Raw genomic sequence first — 18528 nt, forward strand, 5'->3', positions numbered from 1 at the left:
CAAGATAAATTTTGAATTAATTCAGAGAATTCCAGCTTTGGAACATTTCTAAGTAAGGAAAATGTCAGTATGGTCCTGTTTTCCTCTCCAACAGTTCCTGTCTTACAGTTGATTATCATTAATATCTTTAATAGTACTCATCTATTGCAGTGCTAAAAAACAGAAAATCTTTTTCCTCATTGTGCTGAGTAAAAACTCCCACTTTAAACGAGCTCCTTCTTGAAACCTATTTCTTGATGCTTATTATCATTATGGGGCAGGGGTCCGAGAGGTGTATTTCTATTTTGGTTGATTCTTTTCAGTTAGACTCAATTCTTTGTAATTTTGGCTTTAAGCTCACAATGAGGATATATGTGTTGATGAAATCTTCTGGATTTTAATTTTTGAATGATCCTTAGTTTTCAATAAACTTTCTGATCTTTGAATAAATGGTCATTTGGAACTTGAGGAAGCGGGGGCCTTCTTTGTGTGGCTCCTGGAGCTCCTAGACCGCGCTTAATAGCACATTCTATACCAATTCTTCTGCATCCAAATTTACAAGCCTGTAAAAATACTCACAACATAAATTAGATTTTCATGGTAACAATTTTAATTTTCAATTGGTGGAACACTAATTAAGTGCTAGTCAAGGGGGCCTGGTGCAGATGCACATCCACATTTGCGTGCGGGCACACACTGCATGTCAATGTACCGGTAGTTGAATTCTGTTTTTAAACACGATTTTTATTTTTAAAATATTAGAACATATATTTCTCTTTTAGTGATTTCAAGAATTTTCTTTGACACCCAGTAATCAAACAACGAACACACACATGAATTTTTAAAGTCATTTTAAATTAGGAAATACTTAAACCAATACAGTGCTTAACAGAGAACTGCCTGCCACCCACATAATTTAGATAAAAAAAAATACTATTTAATTAATAGAAACAAAGATTCAAGCCGTGAGATGTGTTTGTATACATGTGTGGCTATTTAACACACACACACACACACACACACACACACACACACACACACACACAGATTTGGCCACATGGTCCTATTGTGACATCACCGTTTTTCACTTAATCGTTCTCTTTACCCAGAGAACTACACTGACGTTTATTGGGCTTGTGCAAAATTAATGTACCAACGTCCAGAAGGAGGGTAATAGAAAACATGTACACAAAGCAGGTTTGAAATCAGTGAACAATGCCCTTGTATAGTTTAAGAGAATTAGTACTTATATCTGTGCATGACATTAGAGACTAACTATGATCTGTGATTGCTCAGACACTGTGGCTTTGGTGTCTCAGTGATGTCCACCAGGGACAACTCATAACAATAGATGATTTGAAGTAAAAGTACTGTTAGCAACTGATAGCAAGATCCAAAAAGGAAAGTCATAACAATTCTGGAATGATCTCACTGATGTAATCAAGCAGCAGATAACAGCTTTTGTGTTGGCAAAGTTCAAATCTGTTGCTATTTGGATCTAGTGGAGGGAGCACTGAAAAGAAAGTTACAGGAAACAGCACAGTAGGCTGTGGTGTGGGAGGATGAAAACATCTTGGATTATTTCTGCTTTTTGACTTGCAGTGATTTGTGTGGTGAAAAATTAATCCTGTATGTTCAGTGTCTTTCAGAAATGCATTTAGAATAAACACTCTATAAAAAGTTGATTGAATGATAGAATTCACTCCTCAATCTGACCCAATCTGACCTCTGCACAGACTCAACTGTCCACACAGTAAATCATGTGACTTTGAAGAACAAAAAAAGGAATTTGGAGTCGACATGGAAAGCAAAAAGTACAGACTGCACAAGTAGAGACGGAGATGGAGCTGATAGAGCTGCAGTGTCCTGGGACACTAAGGCAAAGTCCCACTCTGCAGGGCCCATTCTGTTGATGCTCTCCATTCCCGAAGCAACGCCCCAGCTTCGTCGCCATGTGGCTCCCACCTTGTGTATGTAGTACAGCACATATCCGTGAGAAGCTTTTCTCAGTGACAAAGATCAACAAAACAGCACAGAGGAGTCTTCTCACTGACGGACACCTGCAGTCCATCCTGAGAACCCCCACAGCACAAAACCTGACACCAAACTTAAACCAACATCTCAAGAGAAGAAGCCAAATATCCATCTTAAACAAAATGGCATAAGAGTAAAGAAAACTGAGTACATTGGTTTGTTTTTGCTGGTGATAATATTGGAGTTAAAGCAAATATTTTTAAATTTAATTTGCTAAATTGGAATAAAAGCAAAGAACATCGAATGTTTTGATTTATTTTAAAGCACTTTTTATTTTTTATGTTTTTTCGGTCTGTGACCTCAAGTGTGCTTTGAGTTTTGGCCCTATGTGCAATGAAGTAAATTTACTGAGTACATGAACAGAAAAAATGAGGTAATAAACTGAGGAATCAGAAAGCTATGTGTGTTTGCTTGAACTGACCATCCAACATGCTACTGGTTTTCAGTTTAGTTGATTATTTGGTCTATGATATAATCATCCAACAGTAAGAAAACCCACCTCCAACAAACAGAAATTGGGCGATATCAGCGTCAGAGACATAATTTAGCCAGGTCTGTACAGAAACTGTGGTCGTGAATTTTTAACAATGGAACTTTTCTGAGCTTGATTAAATACAGAGGATTCTGATGGATCCAAGGTAGTTTTCTCTGTCAACTGGACTGGGTTTCTTCTCTTGAAGAGAGACCTGGATGACTGAGAATTTACACAGACATTCTGATGGATCAACGTACACCTGTTGAATAGGTGTGAATGTGTCTTAGGTTTCAGGAGAGAGACCACTTCCTCCCTGTGAAGGAGTGAATTTCAAGCTTGCGAGAAAGAAACCTGAGGTTGTGGAAGCAGCAGCAGCAGCAGCAGCAGCTGGGGGGGCCGTCCAGCAGCCTCACATGCTGGCGCTGTGTTTGAATGAGACAGGCTGGGTTTATATTACAGAGGCTTCTTCTGGATCCACAATCTGTCCGGCTGGACTGTTCCCCTGGGTAAAGTCCACCTCCAGAAAGTCCAACTGCTCATTGTCCTCAGACATTTTTGCTTCTTCCTCCCTCTCTTTGCTTTGCCTTTGGCACGTGCCTGACTTGGCTGGGCCAACCATAGCCAGGCAGATGGCACCGACTCCCATTCCGGCTGCACAGGAGTAGAAGGCAGCTCCATAATTGTGAGTGACATCCACCAACACACCTGGAAGGAAGGATTAGGCAGATGTTGGGATCCAGGGAGCTTCAGAAGCACTTACAACACCACTAACTGGCCCAAACTGGTGCAGACTCCTCATCTGTCCCACTATTAATTATCATCAACCAAGTTTAGTTTTTACTTCAACAGCTTTTAAACATTTAAATCTGAATACAGGAATTAGTAGTAGACTATTTTTAGATTTAATAATCAAATTGGAGATAGCTTTACCTCCCAGGGGAGGTCCTGCCAGTCCAGCAAAGCTCTGGATGAAAACATACACTCCCACACACGACGCCATCTTCTGGACGCCCACCACATCCTCCTCAGCCAGCATGGGGATGTGAGTGGATGCCACGGTGCCCAGGAAGTAGCCATACAGGATGCAGCAGACCACTAGACCCCAGAACTCCCACACGATAGTGAAGGCCACCAGCACTAGCGACAGCAGAACCACGCAGGCCAGCAGCACCAGGGTTTTCCTGCAGCTCACTTTGTTCAGCACCACTCCGATAGAGAGGCGACCGAAGATCTCAGCCACCGCCATCACAGAGAGCATGTAGGAGGCCATGCTTGGCTCAATCCCCCGGCTTTTGCTGAGTTCAATGATGTAAAGCTGTGGAGCAAAGAAGCCAAGTGTGGCAAACAGGCCAAAACAGGAATACCAGATGAAGGCACCATCTTTAAGCACAGAGAAGTCCAGGAGTTTGGGCCTGGAGGGCTGTAGAGAACCTGCCTGTAGCTCTAAAAGTTCACCCTCCTTGACTGGAGTTGAGACTGTGGACAAGGAGGGCTCCTGTCCTTCTTTGTCCTCAACAGCTAACTTTATCATCGCTCCTTCTTCAGCAGCCCTCAGGTCTACATCGGAAGCATAAAGGGATGTAATGCCTGAGTCCTCTGAGTCCTTTGATGCTCCTGAACTGACCGAGGTTATGGTTTGTTCATTTTCCAGCTCGTAAACAGCCTCAAGCTGCTTCAGGGAAACGTGCTCTTTGTCTGTTTCACTGGCTTCTTTTTCAGAATCTGCTTCTGTAATAATTGGACGAAGGAGAAGTCCACAACCAATCACCGAAGCCTGAAAGATGCCAAGGAGGACGAGACAATAGCGCCAGCCAATGTGTTCCTTCAGCGCAGTGAGGGCTGTGAGAAAAGACAGGCAGGATCACTAAAATGGGACTGGGTATTGAAGAATTTTCATTTCTAAACAGTCTGAAGCCTACGGTGAACCTGCAATATTCAAGAAAGGCTACTATTATTGTTCAAGAACACATTTTCGTCCTATTGAACTCATCACTCACCAGGTGCAAAAGCAAATAGGGCGAAGGATTCCCCCGACGAAGCGATGGAGGTGACGAGAGCGCGCCGTTTGGAGAAATACTGAGCGAGGAGTGTGACGGTGGGGAGGAAGGAGAGGCAGTAGCCAAGGCCTGTAAAAGAGGTAAAAGGGGACATGACAGCCACTGGCCGGCAGGTTGGAACACTGCGTGACTAGGGGGATGGTTCAAGATCAAGGTGTCAGGTGACTCCTTTGTCATAGGTGGTATGATTCAGTTTTGCTACAGCTGCTGAAAGACAAAAAGCATGTAAAGACAAAAAAGAGAGACAAGGAGAGAGGGGAGAAGGAATTATAAAGTTAGCCCCGGTCTGTTTCAGATGCAGAAATGTGTATCACGATGGGAAAGCTAGAAAAAAGCAATTCGATTTCTGGTACAAATCTGCAATCACCAACTTCGATGTTAATTGTTCTGCATTGTTCCCTGGCCACCAGTTTCATTAAACCCATCTGAAAAGGAATTTAATGTTTTATGGAACATGTTCATCTGCTGTGTGCTAGCATTCATTACTAGAGAATTGAACAGTGATGTTGCCCTGACTGTGTTGTCGAACATCTTGATGTCCCTTACTTCTAATGTTAGGCTGTCAAACATAACAAGCAGTTATTTCATCTAATATCAATCAAACAGCTGTGGGAAGCTGCAGCCAATGTTAAATTCAGATGAGTGATAGCAGCGTGGAACCTGGAAGCTGCTTGTTCACTTTCACGTGGCATATACAAAAAAACGGATTAAATTCTAATTTATGATGAAGCCAGACTACCAGAGAAGCCTTGGAAAGAACCCTCATACTTTCAAATGAATGATAGTTGTTTAATGGATGAACTCGTAAATGCCACTGTGAGACTTTGACATGTACCTGAAACAAGACCGATGGTGATGTACATCTCATTGATGGAGGTGCTGAATGCGGAGGTGATGGTTCCGAGGCTGATCAGGAAGCCTCCCATCATCACCACTGGACGATGGCCAAAACGGTTGCTCAAGAACGTGGACAATGGAGCTGGAAGGGTTCAATGAAGCATTACACCATACTTATGCTTTACGAAGGTTGAGCAAGTAATTGTACTCTTATTTTAAGTATGTTTAATTTTTATTGCCATGTTAGCCACTGTTAACGTCTTTCAATTACCTGTGACGGTAAAGATGAAGGCACATATGGAGATGACCCAGGACACTCGATTGTTGCTCTCCCCAAACTCTTCCATGAGATCCTGGAGAAAGACCCCCAGGCTCTTGAGAATCCCATAGGTGCAGATCTCGACCACAAAGAAGGCTGCAGCCACCGTCCAACCCCAGCCGCCTTCAGGCACCTCTGGGTAAACATTTGGACCCAAACACTTTTGGAAACTGGGCGACCTCATGGCTACAGGGGTTGGTCCACTAGATAGAAAAAGGGGTATAGGTTTAGCATTTGTGCACATCATTAACATTACTATAATTGTTTGAGTATGCCTTGACCAAAGATTGATGGTTGAGGCAGCAGACATGGACTATGATTCTGGTTAAAGGTGGTGTTTGGAGAGAGAGGTTCTGGACTTTTACAATAATAATACAACTGTTTAGATTTGATACAAAAAATCATCAGTCTTTGAATACGGAACAATGCCGATGAGCAAATGTTGCACAAAAAGGACGTGGCATCTGCATGCAGCACATAAGCCACAGAACCACAGCTGGCACTTGTAGCTTCTCAGTTATGACATGAGGACCTCTTTAATTTAAGTTTTTGAGCTATGTTGTGATGGTGCTGATAAAAATAAGCAGTAACTGCATTTCTGGCTTGGTGCAACAGGTTCAGTTATATCTCATAGCTGGCAGCAAATATGGCAGCTGACATATATTGGCTGACTTTGGAATGAACATTAAAATCATTCAAAAATAAAGAGGTCTTGCTTAAGCAAAAGCAATAAAAAGGAAATACACTGTAGAATGTAAACTGATGGTGAGATGTAATGTATGGGTGTAGATGTAATTGATTAGGATACAGGAAGTAACATAAAATGGATGTATTTATTTATGAATATGATGTTTATCACTTTGGGGGTCATTACTGCAATTGCTTTTGTTATTCACACAGCTAAGATAGGTATTTGATCCCAATAACGCCCCTGTTTTTCCACTGTCATGCCACGACAACAAAGGTAGCAGAATCATTTTAATTCCATCCAAAAGGCGGGGAAAACTGCAGCGCAGGAATGTGGCAATGTAGGAGAGTTTTTTTTTTTTACAAACAAAGGGAGGCGACGAAACAACAAATACAATGATAAAATATTTCTCAGATATATTCAGAATGAGTCAGGGGCATTTAGGCTCACCTGCAAATGCTCTTCAGAGACATACGATCGGTAAATTACAGGATATTTATGTTTAAAACGTTTTTCAGACTGAGAATTGTTAAGCTGTTTAATGTATCTAAAGCAGAGTCTTATTAAAAGCAAAACAATATATGCCCGCACATTCTGAGAGCAAAAGCAGAGACATTTTGAGCGCGACCGTTGCTCCAGTGAGCTCAGCATCCGGCCGCTGGAGTAACTTTTACTTACCGGCTCTATACTGTAGCTCGAAAAAAGACAAAACAACAAACAACAGCCTTTTGTCGAGACAAAGGTAGGGTTTTCGGTCGTCTTGTCACCGTACCATGATTTTGAATTTATTATGATATAGCTAACTTCCAAAATAAAAGGTCCAAAAATACAGTATACGCAGGGTGTTAAAAATGATAGGTGTACAAAAAGATAGGAGACCCAAGTTTAACCTAGCTTGTGTTGTTTCTATTCTCGCCTCGCCTGTTGTCTTTGGTAAAATACTGTAGTTCCTGTCTGGTTTAGCTACAGACAGCTCTTTACCGGCTCAAGCCGGTATCCCAACGCGTGCGCGCAAAACTGGTCCATGAACGCGCTGAGCGAGCCATGAGATGAAAGACACCCCGACACGTGCTTGGATATCGCGTGTTTGCTGTAAGGATGCCTTTCAGTGCCTGCGGGATTTGGAGATATAGGCGGTTACTAAAGAGGGTTTTTATATAGTCTAGAGTTCTTTTGGGCGTACAATTATCCTGCACCACCACTGCGTTAAAAGCTGTAATGCTAGCCGTAACTACGACCCTATTTGAATGCTGCTGTCCGGAGTAATTTACTACAGTACAGGATGAGAGTGAACGCATCAGGGCGCGCGCACTACGAAGCACATGCAAATGTGAGCGCGGCTGACATGAACAGGTTTATTCCAGTCAAGAGGCGACATCCTATTACAGTATACTATCTCTCCCTCTCCCTCCCTGTGTTTGTGCCTGTTTACAAAGACAAAAATGTAACAAGGTCATTTACCCACATATTGTTACACCAAAAACTAATCTTTGAATTACTTGGAATGCCTCCAATGACTGTATTGCTCATCTTGTATTCGAGGGTTAGCCTTGGTGAAAGGATTACTGATTGAGGTTGCATAGACTATGATTAGAGAATCATGGTGCCTGGAGAGAAATGTCTTCTTTAAATGGACATTGATCAACTATAGATTGCTTTATGATCAAAGTCTTTTGTCTTAATCTTTTAGAAGATCAAAGGTCCCTCCCAAATCTAGAAATAAATTTAAATTCTAAATTTAACGAGCTCCTCCTTTGAACATTATTAACATTTCCAGAAAAGTTTTAAGTTTTAGGGATTTTGACAACACAAATAAACGGTGGCTGTTACATAATTTCTTTGAAGGATGTAAGCAGCATCCTCACATATTGTTACATTCCTCTAAAACTAAGATTCCAATTAATTGTATATACCTTCAATGACTTTGCTATCATTGCGCGTCTTGTATTTGAGGGTCAGCCTTGATGTTGATTGAGGTAGCGAGTACAACCCAGTATCATGTATCTGGTCCACCATGATAGTGTTACGCTTTGCCTCTCAGGGTGAAAACAAACAGAAAGTCAAACGCAAAAACACTGCCTGTCACATCACCTCCTTGCCAGAGGTAAACTTCCTTGGCCTAGGCAACTAAAAAAAAAAAAAAAGCAGTGACCTCTGGCAAGTAGGACATTTCCGCACTGTGACTTACATGACCTTTTGCCTCTCAGCTTTGACAAGAACACCAGTTGTTTGGAGTAAATTTTTGAATCATTTTCCTTACAAACAAAAATCAAACACAAGATGCCACATAACATCCTTGGCAGTAAACCTCCTCTGCAGAGGTCAATATACCGAGTTAAGACTAAAGGTAACAATGTAACACTTAAGATGCATAATCCTTTCCACTATATGCATCTTCTTTCTCATAATACAAGAGAATAATCATAGCTATAGCTGTAATTGTAAATGTGTCAAATATATTGCCTCTATGGAGAAAACAGCAAAATTTCCTGACTTTGGACAAATCATATTTGCACCACATGGGCTACAAGGTTGGGATGACCATGGGAACTGCCTCATAAAACTATAGTATCTTAAACTCTATAAATAACACAGATGCCAACATTATTTATTTATTTATCTATTACAGGATTAACAGTAAATAAAAAATGTTATATCTTTTAACTCCCCAATCTGGCCAGCGATGAAATGTTTAGTCGCATGTCGTTGCTTTGTCGCTGGCTGTCACGGTGGTGTCCCGAAAACCAGGTGTCCTTTGTAGACAATGAGAGCCGTTTTTGGGGAAAACCTGGTCTGATTAGGAGAGACGGTGTCCATCCCACACGGGATGGTGCCTTTCTCATTTCTAGTAACTTGGCCAATTTTATTAGACCCAAAGTGACCTGACAAACCAGGGTCCAGACCAGGATGCAGAGTTGTAGTCTTACCCACCTATCTGCTGCTTCCATAGAACCCTCATCCACTAACAATAAGATATTTAACACTATAGAGGTAGTCTGTGTTCCACGGTTAAAAGTTCACCAAGCACAGAGCAAGGGAGTCGTCAATCACCATAAACTTATTAAAATTAACACCAAAGCACAAATAGAAGACACTAACAGCACAATTAAATGTGGACTATTAAATATTAGATCTATTTTGTGCAAATCCCTGTTAGTGCACGACCTGATAGTGGATCATCACATTGGTTTATTCTGTCTTACTGAGACCTGGCTTCAAGAGGAGGAGTATGTTAGCTTAAACGAATCTACTCCTCCACTTATCATATTCCTCATGGTACTGGTTGAGGAGGGGGAGTGGTGTAATCTATCACTCCAAGTTATTAATTAATCCTAGACCAAATAATGGTTCTAGTTCATTTGAAAGCCTGACTCTTGGCATCACCCATCTGAACCGGAGGACAGAAAAGCCACTTTTGTTTGTAGTTGTATATTGGCCCCCTGCTGGGGCACATTCAGAGTTCCTGTCTGAGTTCTCTGATTTCTTATCTTACTTGGTCCTTAGAACGGACAGTCATTATCATTGGAGACTTTAATATCCATGTAGACGTTGTAAATGACAGCTTTAGAAATGGCTTCATTTCATTACTTGAGTCAGTTTGTCAGTGTTCCTTCAGAACCCACTCCTGTCAGATCATTCATTGATCACTTTTACATTTATGATTAAGGATTCTTCTATCCTCAGAACACAGTCTTACGATAGCAGATGTTTTTCAGATAATGCTGTAGCTAAGTTTAAGGAAGCGATCCCTGTGCGAATCCCAGGACCACCGTGTGTTTCCCCAGGGATCAATCATTATAATCTTAGTCCTGCTGAGGTTGATTCTGTTACTGAAGATGCAGCAACCTCACTGAGAATCATGCTTGATTCTGTTGCCCCCCTGAAAAAGAAAATAGTAAATCAGAGGAGGTGCGCCCCCTGGTATAATTCACATATCATTAGGTCATGGTGTTTGGTCCTGAACCTCTCAGGGATAGATTAGATCACATGATCACTCTAGATGGTATCTCATTAACATCTAGTCTCTCTGGGAGGAATCTAGGAGTAACTTTTGATCAAAATCTCTCCTTCAACATTAAATTAATCTCTAGAAGTGCCTTTTTTCACTTGAGAAACATCACAAAGATCAGGAAACTACTGACGCAGCATGATGCTGAAAAGGTAATCCATGCTTTTGTTACTTCCAGGCTGGACTATTGTAATTCTTTATTATCAGGGTGTCCAAACAACTCTTTAAGAAGCCTCCAGGTGATCCAAAATGCTGCAGCCAGAGTTCTGACAGGTATTGACAAAAGAGATCACATGACTCCTGTACTGGCGTCTCTTCATTGGCTGCCCATTAAATTTAGAATTTTTTTTAAAATTCTTCTTCTGACCTACAAGGTCCTCAGAGGCCTAGCTCCATCCTACCTCAAGGAGCTAGTGACACCCTATCAGCCCAATAGACCACTCCACTCTCAGAATGCTGGTCTACTTGTGGTCCCCCAGAGCTGTAGCTAAGTTTAAGGAAGCGATCCCTGTGCTAATCCCAGGACCACAGTGTGTATCCCCAGGGATCAATCATTATAATCTTAGCCTGCTGAGGTTGCTGAAGGTGCAACCTCACTGAGAATCATGCTTGATTCTGTTGCCCCCCTGAAAAAGAAAATAGTAAATCAGTAAATCTGGTATAATTCACATATCAGGACCCTCAAGCAGAAAGTGCAAAGACTAGAAAGGAAGTGGCATTCTTGTAAAATAGATAGCTATCATGTAGCCTGGAAAGACTGTCTATTAGTTTACAAAACGGCCCCCCGTAAGGCTAGAACAGCTTATTTTTCTTCTTTAATTGAGGATAATAAGAACAACCCCAGGTTTCTTTTCAGCACCGTTGCCAAATTAACCAAGAGTCACGGTGTTTTAGATCCACGTATCCCTTCTTCCCTTAGTGGTGAAGACTTCATGAGCTTCTTCACTGATAAAGTTCTAGCTATCAGAGAAAAAGCTAACCAAGCCATCCCAACAACTGGACCATCACCAGATGTGTTGACTGTGGGAACATACAGGTTCTCCAACGAGCCCTTAAACTCCTTCAGCCCTATATATTTTTCTGAGGCGTCATTGCTAATTCAGAAATCCAAGTCCACCACGTATCTTTTAGATCCCATCCCAACACACCTGTTGAAGGATGTTTTACCATTGATAGGCAGCTCTATCCTGGACCAGATCAATTGTTCCCCGGTCCTACAAGGTGGCAGTGATTAAGCCGTTGCTTAAAAAACCATCACTGGATCCTGAAGTATTAGCAAATTATAGGCCGATATCCAACCTTCCTTTTATCTCTAAAATTCTTGAGAAGGTTGTGTTGACTCAGTTACTGGAGCACCTGCAGAGGAACAGCCTATTTGAGAATGTTTGTTTTGCTGGTGGAAGGAGTGGAGGACTGCATTGTATGTGGGGGATAGGAAGTGCCTCAGGCCACCACCTCTGTTTAAGGATGGTTTTCCCAATTTGACATGGATAGCTTCCTTGACCCCCCTTTCAAACCAGCGGTCTTCTCTGGCCAGTATCCTTACTTGGCTGTCCTCGAAGGAGTGCCCACTCTCCTTTAGGTGTAAGTGGACTGCTGAGTCTTGACCCGAAGAGGTGGCGTCTGTGTTGTGCCATTCTTTTGTGGAGAAGTTGTTTGGTTTGGTAGGGGAAACCAAACAACCTCTCCACAAACCTCTCCGCAAAACAAACATTCACACCATTCCAGGAGACCCAGTGACTCACCACCATGTGATCCAGCAGACAAAGGGGAGACACCTCAACAGAAACTAGGTGAATGACCCGACCAACGACCCTGCTAATGACTCTCAGGTGACCACCCAGATCATTAGCATGCAAATGGTCCACAGGGGCTATATATTTTCAAGCTCTCTCCCCAGCGATTTCAGAACTGAAGAAGCCTTCTGGATAGAAGGCGAAACGTTTTCAAGAGAAGAAACCCAGTCCAGTTGACAGAGAAAACTACCTTGGATATAACCACTGTGTTACTAAGTCTCATGATTGCTGCATTTGAATTTGAATTATTTATTTAGCACACATGCATATAAAATCACCAAAAGAATAGAATAAAATGACAAACAAGTTAAATATGTTTACATGATCATACAAAACAATAAAAAAAAAGAGGTGCAGAGTTGAGGCAAGAGACCCGTAAGGGCCTGTTCGAGGCCTCTACTCACAAAAACTAACAGACAGACAGACAAACAGACAGACAAACGCCGGCAAAAACAACCTCCTTGGCGGAGGTAATAAAGACAATAATAATAACAATAATTGCTGCATTTCTACACCTAATGCGATGGTTGGAACTGCTTCTCTTTGGAGAGGCATCTAATGTCAGCTGGCAGTGATGATGATTCTACTCGAAGCTGATTTTCCAAGTTTGGGTCAGTCAGTCTTGAGCGGAAGCAGTTTTGAAAAGAACTGTTCACAGCGGTACGTTGTCCCAAACAGAGATGCAAACTTCAGGGCATGTCTCCTCAAGATGGGAAAATCCTCAGCACTAACGTACAGTTTGTAAAAGTCCAGTAGAGAGAGGTTGTTGTACTTAGCTTTGAGTTCGTTGTTGTTTTGCAGCTCAATTATTTCCATTTGGAATTTGTCTGGCACATCAAATGGTTCCACATTAAACGGCATAGCAAACATGTCTAGTTCCCTTTGTATGTTTTTCACATCATGAAACCTCTCATCAAATGCCTGAACGAGTTTTGCACATTCACCAGCATATTCAGTCATAACATCAGGCTTTTGTTCTTGCAGGGTGGGAAAGTGCACAGTGTTTCCCCTTTCCAGTTGTCCTTGCCACAGCCTTAACTTCACTTCAAATATTTTCACATTTGAAAGCAGAGAGCTGATGAACTGGTTGGGACCTTGCAGCTTGATGTTTAGCTCTGACAGGTGCTTGGTGATGTCCACCATGAAGGCCAGATCACTGAGGAACTTGCCATCATTGAGCTCCATGACAGGTTTCCCCTTCATCTCCATGAAGTGTTTGACCTCTTCCCGCAGTGTATAAAACCGTGCGAGCATATTTGCACGACTCAGCCATCGCACTTCACAGTGATAAACCAGATCACCGTACTCTGACTCAAGCTCGCTGAGTAGCTCCTTGAACTGGCGGTTGTTCAGCCCTCTGCTTTTGATGAAGTTTATGGTGGACACAACGGTTTTCATCACATTGTTAAGCTTCAGGGAATGTGCACACAGACTCTCTTGATGTATGATACAGTGGCACACAACTATATCACTTGGATCCAGACCCAGACGGCTCATTTCTTTTTTGACTAATGCAGTCAATCCTTTTTGCGTGCCAACCATTGTGGGTGCTCCATCAGTGGCGATTCCGCTCAACTTCTCAAATGGCAGTTCAAAATTGTTCATGGCCACAACAACTTGACTGAACAAATCCTCACCTTTACTAGTGCCATGCATGGCTTGCAAAGACAACAACTCCTCCTTTATTTCAAACTTGGCAGTAATCCCACGCACAAAAATGGCAAGCTGCGCTGTGTTTGTGATGTCAGTTGTCTCATCACAGGCCAGAGAAAAATACTCAAAGTCTCTTGCAGTGTCCTTCAGTGTTTTTTCAATATTTTGTGCCATGTCAGTAATCCTGTCTGCAACGGTTCTTCGAGACAAACTAACGCTTTGAAAAGGTTTTACTTTGTCCAGCGCGAGAACCTCAGCGGCGGCTACGAGGCACTCCTTCACGAACTCTCCTTCGGCGTGAGGTTTCAGCTTTGTGGCTATTAATTCACTCACCACAAAACTTGCACGTGTAATATTCTCTCTGTAGGTACATGGTCGTATGAAAGCTGCTTGTTGAGCCTCCAAACTCCGACTAAGAGCATTAATTTTATCCACACGCATCTGTCCTTTCAACTCGTCGAGTTTAGCGTGTTTCGAGCTGTAATGGCGCTCGAGATTTGCCTTTTTCATCACTGCCAGCGCCTCGCCACAAACTAGGCACACTGGCTTGCCTTTTATTTCGACAAAGAAAAGATCATTTGTCCATTTCGTAACCGTCTGTTTTATCTCAGAAAACGAATGGCTGCCGATACGTTTTTTCCTGATTTTTAAAAAAAAAATTCATTCATACTACAATCTTATTGCGTTGCGGGCCGGTAGAAATGGTCTCGCGGGCCGTATACGGCGTGGAGGCCTGCTTTAAGCCAAGGTCATTAAACACCTGCTGACATCCAAAAATGCAATAAAAATCAAACACCTGGTCCACTGCCATCCACTTAAAAGATGAAGACTGAGAATAAAAAGCTGTTTCATTGGGTCTATCATATTCAGTGAAAATTAAAGAAAAAAAGGGAAATGGAACCCAATGGGTCCACTTTACCCACTGCATCCTGTCCAAAGACAAAAGTAATGCTGCTATTGATGTTATCTGTTATATTGCTGTTTGATTTTTATTAATTTATTTTTATTTTGGGGGGACTGTGTGACTGACATGAGGAGCGAAAACGGTCCTGTATACTGGATAGTATTGACCGTGTGACTGACACGAGGAGAGAAAACAGTCCAGTACTCTTAGATTATGTTGACTGTGTGACTGAGACGAGAGAGAAAATACCTCTGAATTAGAGTATTGCGTTACAACACCTAGGTAGAAGACTTGCCATGGTCTGCATGTTTCAGGTCCATGAACTCATCCCCTTAGTTGATTGTGTGACAACCAAGGAAGACACGATAATTGGAGCTGTCAGAGAATAGAAAAAGATGTGGAAAGTGGAAAAAGAGCTTTAGGGGTTGGATTTTGTCTATTTGTCTTGTTGTATTGTCTTGTTTGTGAATATTATGTCTATATTGTACATGTATATAAGTCTTTTTTTTTCTCAGATGACATCCCTCATATTTTGAGATGGGTAAAATACTTTTTAAAAAGGGCAGAAGAGCTGCACAAAGGATCAAACTCTGCAATGGTGTAAGTTGCAACCATGACACTAATGACCAAATTTACAGCTGTGCTGCAGCTGATTGGAGAGGACAACCCAGCTGTCCTATGGTGATGGAGAAACTACCCACCTGAGAACCATTTCAGTAATTGCCTCACTGGACAACTATAAAGATGGCCCTCAACTCTACCTTTATGCTCCCCTAAACATTGCAATCCCCTAACCATTAGCTTACAGTACCTGAACAAACTTACTGACCCATTTGGACGATTTAGAATCATTGTGACTGACCCCCAACATGATGAATTAGGCAACAGGACAAAGAAGGATATGACAACTGAATTTTACCATACTCACAATATTGAAAGCATGGTGTTTCCAAAAGAGCCATGGTACCTCCACCCTTCTGATGTATGAGCGACAACTACAGCTGCTAGACACGCAACCAACTGGCAGAAAAATGACTGCAAAGGAGCCAGCTGAATCTAACACCAAGCTTGAGGACAACAACACACACCGTGCCAGGGGAACCACTGCAGCGATGGGCTTGTGAAGATGTTTTGACCTAAAACAATTGGCCGACTTCTAAACAGCTCATCCATTCACACTGTCTAGAAGAAAGTTGCCTGAGGTAATGGTCTTCACAATGGCCAATTGATGTTAGATTGTGAACAGGACAAAGTTTTAGCTATGACTCATATATTCATCCAAAATAGTCAACTATAATCATCACAGCTATGATCCATGGAAGCACATAAATTGCAAGAGAGAGAGCACAAAAATAAGATCCATATCTTGAGCGATAGATGCTGCAAACTACAGGCATATTTCACAATCGTTACAAATTCAGATAAATAAATATGTACCAAAGCACAGTCAAGATAAAGAGATCTATAGATAAAGCTGTGTTGAGATATCGAGATAAATATCATATCAGACATTTGAGGTATTGTAGAATGTAGAAAGATACTGATTTGGGGAGAAAATCTCAATTTCACACATTTGACTCAATCATTTTATAGTTGAAAATATTATGACCATTAGAAGAAGGTGACACACAATTAGAGTAAAATAAAATACATGATAAATGGTGAGTAGGAGAGCAAGAAAGTGGGGGAAAACATTTTGGGGAGTATAATAGGCCTACTGGACTGGGCTTAGAGCATCACCTTCACTGTGCCATGTTCTGTTAGGCCTTGCGGTGTCACACATTTTTAGAGTATCCAGCCGCAAACCATCTGGCTGGGGCTGCTGTAATCAACAGTGGAGAAAACGACAGCAGGAAGTCAACTAAAACAAGACAGAGTAAAGGCTTTCAAAATAAAACAGGAATTTGAAAAAATAACAAACATGACTAAAATAATTGACTGAAGAACTCTACTTTTTGTTTTTGTTGTAGCATGTTGCTTTTTAATAAATTGAAAATAATGGCTGATGTTGTATTTACTTCACTTATTGATTTCCTTCCAGGATATAAATCTTTTCTGAAATTATTCATATGATTTCAACAATCAATGTCATTTAAGGGAGAAATTGAAAAAAACAGGCAAGTACATTATAACCTATGTATTTTTAAAAATTACTATGAGAGGTTAATACTTTTTGTATGAAAAAAGCCAAGTAAACACTCTTAGGCAGCATTTTTTTATGCTGGCTTAAGTTTGGCGCAGTGTAGTATATCAAATTAAATCAAATAAATCTTTATTTATATAGCGTCTTTTACAATCAAAATTGTTTCAAAGCGCTTTCCAGAATCCCAGGCAGGCCAGCATACAGCTATAAAGGTGGCTAGACCTGTTGATGAACACAGAGAGAGGGGGGCGCAGAGAGAGACTATACAAGAAACAACATCATCAACGATCTACTCGGAGAGGAGAGGAGAGGAGAGGAGAGGAGAGGAGAGGAGAGGAGAGGAGAGGAAGCCATGACCCGGTGGGGTGACAGAGGCCTGTCAGGTGATCATGTTCCTGGACCCCGGCAGCCTTGGCCAATAGCAGCATAACTAAGATGTTAACCTAATGATTAGACGACCCCTTAAGTATGATAATTTGTCTGTCTATGATTCAAAGTGGGACGACAGAATTAGTGACAGTAATCTTTTTCAAAGAGGAAGGTTTTATTTCTAATCTTAAAAGTAGAAATGGAGTTAGCCTCCCGTACCTGGACAGGGAGCTGGTTCCACAGCAGGGGGGCCTGGTAGCTAAATGTTCGGCCCCCCATTTTACCCCTAGAGACTCTGGGGACCACAAGTAGACCAGCATTCTGAGAGTGGAGTGGTCTATTGGGCTGATAGGGTGTCACTAGCTCCTTGAGGTAGGATGGAGCTAGGCCTCTGAGGACCTGGTAGGTCAGAAGAAGAATTTTAAAATTTTTTCTAAATTTAATGGGCAGCCAATGAAGAGACACCAGTACAGGAGTTATGTTATCTCTTTTGTCAGTACCTGTCAGAACTCTAGCTGCAGTATTTTGGATCACCTGGAGGCTTCTTAAAGAGTTGTTTGGACACCCTGATAATAAAGAATTACAATAGTCCAGCCTGGAAGTAACAGATGCATGGACTAACTTTTCAGCATCATGCCACGTCAGTAGTTTCCTGATCTTTGTGATTGTCCTCAGGTGGAAAAAGGCACTTCTAGAGAATATTTTAATATGTGAGTTGAAGGAGAGATATTGATCAAAAGTTACTCCAAGATTCCTCACAGAGACTAGATGCTAAGGAGGTACCATCTAGAGTGAAAATATGATCTAATCTATCCCTGAGAGGTTCAGGACCAAACACCATGACCTCAGTTTTTCCTGAGTTAAGGAGGAGGAAATTTGAAGACATCCAAGACTTTATGTCTTTAAGACAGGTCTGAAGATTCACTAACTTCTCTGTCTCCTTTGGTTTCATGGATAAATATAGCTGAGTGTCATCAGCATAATAATGAAAATTTATCCCATGCTGCTGAATAATGTTTCCTAAGGGAAGCATGTACAAGGTGAAAAGGATTGGTCCAAGTACAGAACCTTGTGCACCTCCATGGCTAACCCTACTGTATGAAGAGCGTGTTGGGGTCCAGGTTTCCGGGTTGTTTGGTTTTTCCTGCAGGGGGCGTAGTGGAGCCATGCTCCTGCCACAGGCTGACGCACCTGCGGTCTATCAGTAATCTAGCCGCCTATTTAAGGACTAAACTCCTGCCTACCAGTGTCGGAATATTTTGTGA

At 41.8% G+C, this 18528-nt stretch overlaps 1 protein-coding gene across 1 annotated transcript; it reads right to left on the bottom strand.

Annotated features, from left to right (window-relative positions):
- Window positions 1-813: 813 nt before the first annotated feature.
- On the bottom strand, window positions 814-7402 carry LOC130514851 (monocarboxylate transporter 7-like). The gene is made up of 6 exons (XM_057014667.1): window positions 7068-7402; window positions 5654-5904; window positions 5381-5524; window positions 4486-4614; window positions 3419-4327; window positions 814-3193 (listed from the first exon to the last, which is right to left on the bottom strand). The coding sequence occupies exons 2-6, from the start codon at window positions 5883-5885 to the stop codon at window positions 2937-2939; spliced, it is 1671 nt and encodes a 556-aa protein (XP_056870647.1). The 5' UTR covers window positions 5886-5904; window positions 7068-7402; the 3' UTR covers window positions 814-2936.
- Between the last annotated feature and the right edge of the window lie 11126 nt (window positions 7403-18528).

This window comes from Takifugu flavidus, chromosome 18, assembly GCF_003711565.1.
Source record: "Takifugu flavidus isolate HTHZ2018 chromosome 18, ASM371156v2, whole genome shotgun sequence".
NCBI classification, from domain to species: domain Eukaryota; kingdom Metazoa; phylum Chordata; class Actinopteri; order Tetraodontiformes; family Tetraodontidae; genus Takifugu; species Takifugu flavidus.